The sequence below is a fragment of the Numida meleagris genome, unplaced genomic scaffold (assembly GCF_002078875.1).
Source record: "Numida meleagris isolate 19003 breed g44 Domestic line unplaced genomic scaffold, NumMel1.0 unplaced_Scaffold312, whole genome shotgun sequence".
Classification (NCBI taxonomy): domain Eukaryota; kingdom Metazoa; phylum Chordata; class Aves; order Galliformes; family Numididae; genus Numida; species Numida meleagris.
The window spans coordinates 105,673-110,919 of NW_018364548.1; the positions used below are offsets into that span (position 1 = coordinate 105,673).

At 55.9% G+C, this 5,247-nt stretch overlaps 1 protein-coding gene across 1 annotated transcript in view; it reads left to right on the top strand.

The window, feature by feature from the left end:
• The window catches only part of HSF1 (heat shock transcription factor 1), a gene marked incomplete at its 3' end in the record, with an annotated part of 95,596 nt that overhangs the window by 68,690 nt on the left and 21,659 nt on the right, over positions 1–5,247 (top strand). The window contains 1 exon segment of the mRNA XM_021382923.1: positions 367–463. Within this exon segment, the coding sequence (XP_021238598.1) occupies positions 367–463 (97 nt within the window).

Consider the following 5,247-nt stretch of genomic DNA (forward strand, 5'->3'; position numbering starts at 1 on the left):
TGTGCTGGGGGATTCTTTCCCTTGCTGATGACACTTGCATTGTGCTGGGGGATTCTTTCCCCTGCTGATTACACTTGCAATGTGCTGGGGGATTCTTTCCCTTGCTGATGGCACTGGAAGCTCCTAATTGGTTATCATCGGCGCTTCCCAATTAATTTGGCATTAACCATTACCGGTTCTGCCCCAGGATCGTGCTGCAGCACTTCCACTTCTCCCCTCTGAGCCTTAACATCCCCCGCTGTCTCTGCTCCAACCTCACCCTATAGCTTCCCCCCCCCATTGCTCTCCCCACGGCCGTGTTCCCGCGGTGCTGGTGCCGGATGCCGGCAGCGCGGTGACCCCGCGGGTTTTGGGACTCTCTTGCAGCCCCCTGATGCTGAACGACAGCAGTTCAGCACATTCCATGCCGAAGTACAGCCGCCAGTACTCCCTGGAGCACGTCCACGGCTCATCCCCATACGCAGTAAGTGCCGCGGCGCCGGGCGGAGGGGACGGGGCCACCTCCCCGGGGTGGATCCTTGTAGGATTTCCCACGTCTTGATGGTGTGTCCCTGCTCGCTCTGTTCGGCTGCAGGGCGCTGGCCCCGTGCTGGTGGAGCTCGTGGGTGAGAGGTGGCAGCTGGGAGGGAACACGGGGAGGGAACAGGGCAGGAGAGGACAGAGCAGGAGAGAAATGAACAGGATCGAACTGAACGGGATAGGCCAGAGCACGATGGGACAGAGCAGGATAGAACGGGATAGGGCAGAATGAGATAGGACAGAGCAGGATAGAACAGGATGGATCAGAGCAAGATAGGGCAGAGCAGGGTAGGACAGAGCAGGGTAGAACAGGATGGGAGAGAGCAGAGCAGGATAGAACAGAACAGGACAGAACAGAACAGGATAGAGCAGAGCAGGATAGAACAGAACAGGATAGAGCAGAACAGGACAGAACAGAACAGGATAGAGCAGAACAGGGCAGAACAGAACAGGATAGAACAGAGCAGGATAGAATGGAACAGGATAGAGCAGAGCAGGATAGAGCAGAACAGGGCAGAACAGAACAGGATAGAACAGAACAGGATAGAATGGAACAGGATAGAGCAGAGCAGGATAGGACAGAAGAGGATAGAGCAGAGCAGGATAGAGCAGAGCAGGATAGAGCAGAGCAGGATAGGACAGAGCAGGATAGTACAGAGCAGGACAGAACAGAACAGGACAGGACCGAGCAGGATAAGACAGGACAGAACAGGACAGGACCGAGCAGGATAAGGCAGAGCAGGACAGGACAGAACAGGATCGATCAGAACGGGATAGAACAGAGCAGGATAGGACAGAGCAGGATTGGACAGAGCAGGGTAGAACAGAACAGGGTAGAGGAGGACAGAATAGAACAGGACAGGATAGAAAAAGATAGAACGGGATGGAATAGAATCATAGAATGACAGAATGGCCTGGGTTGAAAAGGACCTCATAGATCATCTCGTTTCATCCCTCTACTGAGTGCAGGGTCGCCAGCCCCCAGCCCAGGCTGCCCAGAGCCTGGCCTTGGATGCTTCCAGGGACCTCCATCCACAACCTCCTTGGGCAACCTGTGCCAGGGCGTCATCACCCTCTGCGTGAAAAAATTCCTCCTAACATCCAACCTAAACCTCCCCTGTCTCAGTTTAAAACCATTCCCCCTTGTCCTATTGCTGTCCACCCTCGTAAACAAATAGATCAGAGCATGATGGAACAAAACAGAATAGAACAGGGCAGGACAGATGCAGATGGAGGGGACCTATAAACTCATTGGGTCCAGCTCCCTGGTCCCCTCATTGAAGCATGTCACTGAGGACATAACCCAGTCGTCCCTTGAGCACGGCCAGGCACGAGGTACCAGCAGAACCTGGTGGTTCTCCAGGAGGTTCTGATGGGACCGGGGCTTTGGGTCGCTGACCAAGCAAGGGTCACCCAGTCCGACCAGCAGCAGAGATGGGGGCAGTGGTGTCCTCGGCTTCCCTCTGCTCATTCCATCTTCGCTTTGGATTTACCTCAAAGTAAGTTGGATGTCTGAGTCCTTACAGATCACAGAGCCATGGGATGGTTGGGTTGGAGGGGTCCTTGAAGATCACAGGGCCATGGAATGGTTGGGTTGGAGGGGTCCTTGAAGATCATAGAACCATAGAATGGTTGGGTTTGAAGGGTCCTTAAGGATCATGGAGAGATAGTAGGGTTGTTTGGAAGTGGTCCTTAAAGATCATAGAGCCGTGGGGTGGTTGGGTTGGAAAGGTCTTTAAAGATCAAAGAACCATTGGATCATGGAATGGATTGGATTGGAAGGATCCTTAAATATCATAGTGACATAGTATGCTTGGGTTGGAAGGGTCCTTAAAGATCATGCAGACATAGTATGGTTGGTTGGAAAGGTCCTTCAAGATCAAAGAACCATAGGATCATAGAATGGATTGGATTGGATTGGAAGGGTCCTTCAAAATCATAGTGACATAGTATGGTTGGGTTGCAAAGGTCCTTCCTGGTTAATGGATGGCTGTGTGTAATCAACGTGGTTCCCACAAGGAGCCTGCTGTCCGTGGGTCACACCAGGAGCCACGTGGGGGTCTGGAGGCGGAGTGTCCCACACCGGAGGAAGGTCGTGTGGCACCGCACATTGCTCAGAGCAGCGGCAGCCCTCGAGGGGACGAGATCCACAGGATCTGTCAGCACGCGGTGCAGGAGAAACGGGCTCAGGTCCTGTGTGTTGTGTGAGCCCTGCGGGACCAGAATCCAGGGCCCCCTCCCCACGGGGCAGCCCTGCTCACCCCACGTGAGACCCGTCTGGTGTGTGGCTGAGTTTTCCTTGCAGTGAAACGAAGCCGTCCCTGATGGCAGTGACAACTGCTGCCCACCCCGTGCCGAGCGCTGGCTGCCAGCATCAGGCCCCAACTGGGCCGTGGTGATCCTGGAGCATTTTCAGCTGACCCCATTAGGCCCCAACTGGGCCATGGTGATCCTGGAGCATTTTCAGCTGACCCCATCAGGCCCCAACTGGGCCATGGTGATCCTGGAGCATTTTCAGCTGACCCCATTAGGCCCCAACTGGGCCGTGGTGATCCTGGAGCATTTTCAGCTGACCCTATCAGAAACCAACTGGGCCATGGTGATCCTGGAGTATTTTCAGCTGACTCCATCAGGAACCAGCTGGGCCATGATGATCCTGGAGCATTTTCAGCTGACATCATCAGGCCCCAACTGGGCCATGGTGATCCTGGAGCATTTTCAGCTGACCCCATCAGGCCCCGACTGGGCCATGGTGATCCTGGAGCATTTTCAGCTGACCCCATCAGGCTCCAACTGGGCTATGATGATCCTGGAACATTTTCATCTGACCCTAGCCCACCCGGCCCCACTCACAAGCTCTCTGCCATCGGCCCACCCTGCAGGAGCTCTTTGTTCCCCTTCCAGCTCCTCGGGCTCCTGTGATCTCTGCTTTCAAAGCTCCTTTCTTCTTGCAGCAGAACCTGCGGGAGCTCTTCCAGCCGCGTCCCGGTTATGAGGAACGCAGGTGGTTCTCTTTTCTCAAGCCGGGGCACGCGTGGCGTTCTGCCCGGAGCTGCCTGGGTGGCTTTCAGAGCACTCTGCCAACGAGTGCAATGGATCCAGCGCCGCCGTAGCCCCATCTGCACCCACAGCCACGCTGTGTTTATCCAAGCAGCCGCTCCGGCTGCTTGGATAAACACAGCGTGGCTGTGGGTGGGCTGCTCCCAGCTCCCTGCTCGCTCTGTGCCCGAAGCGATCCTCCGCCTGCCAAGGAGAATCCGTGTGCCTGGGAATGCAGCGGGGCAGCCCCAAATCCACGGCCCCCAGCCGTGGCTGCGGAGCATCTCGGCGTCCCCGCGTGCCTCGTGCTGCCTGCCCCCGGCTGGGATCGTAGAGACACAGAATCATTTTGGGTTGGGAAGGGCCTCTAAAGGCCGTCTGGTCCAACTCCTCCTTGGATCGACCGCACCGCTCAGCTCGGGGCTGTCTGCACGCTGAGGGTGCACTCGATCATGTTCTCTTGTGCCACTGATCAAGGGGTCGAAGAGCCACCGTCCCCTTGGGGACACCGCTGCCACCAATCCCCATCTCTTGACCCAGTGACCCATCCATCACCACTCTGTGTACCATCTCCAGCACCCCCACCATTCCTTGGGGGACACCACTGTCACCAATCCCCATCTACTGACCCAGTGACCCATCCACTGCCACTCTCTGCGTACCATCTCCAACCCCATCTCCCCCGTCCCCTGGGGGACACCGCTGTCACTGATCCCCATCCACTGACCCACTGACAAATCCACCACCACTCTGCGTACCATCTCCATCACCCCCACTATTCCTTGGGGGACACCACTGTCACCAGTCCCCATCCATTGACCCAATGATCCATCCACCACCACTCTATACCTACCATCTCCAGCCATCTCCCCCCATCCATCCCCTGGGGAACACCGCTGTCTCTGATCCCCATCCATTGACCCAGTGACCCATCCACCGCCACTCTCTGCATGCCATCTCCAACCATCTCCCGCTGTCTCCTAGGGGACACCGCTGTCACCAGTCCCCACCCATTGACCCAATGACCCATCCACCACCACTCTCTACCTACCATCTCCAGCCATCTCCCCCCATCCATCCCCTGGGGGACACCGCTGTCTCTGATCCCCATCCATTGACCCACTGAGCCATCCACCACCACTCTCTGCATGCGATCTCCAGCTGTCTCCCCTTGTCCTCTGGGGGACACCGCTGTCACTGGTCTCCATCTCTTGACCCATTCAGCCATCCACCACCACCCTGCGTACCATCTCCAACCAACTCCCCCCAACCCCTGGGGGACACTGCTTTCTCTGATCCCCATCCATTGACCCAGTGACCCATCCACCACCCCTCTCTGCATACCATCTCCAACCATCTCCCGCTGTCTCCTAGGGGACACCGCTGTCACCAATCCCCATCCATTGACCCAGTGACCCATCCACCACAATTCTCTGTCATCTCCAGCCATCTTCTCATCTGGAGGTGGCAGATGCTGATGCACAGAGAACATATGGCTTTTGTGTTCACTTCAACTCCTCAACTCATTTTACTTCTTAGCAAGAAGATGCTAATTACTGAAATGCAATTGTTTCCTGTTGGCCGTTACCAGAGTGGAAATCTTGTGTTTCCTACAGCTTCTATTTCATAGAATCATAGACTCTTTTGAGTTGGAAGGGGCCTTTAAAGGTTTCCTGGTCCAACTTGGTC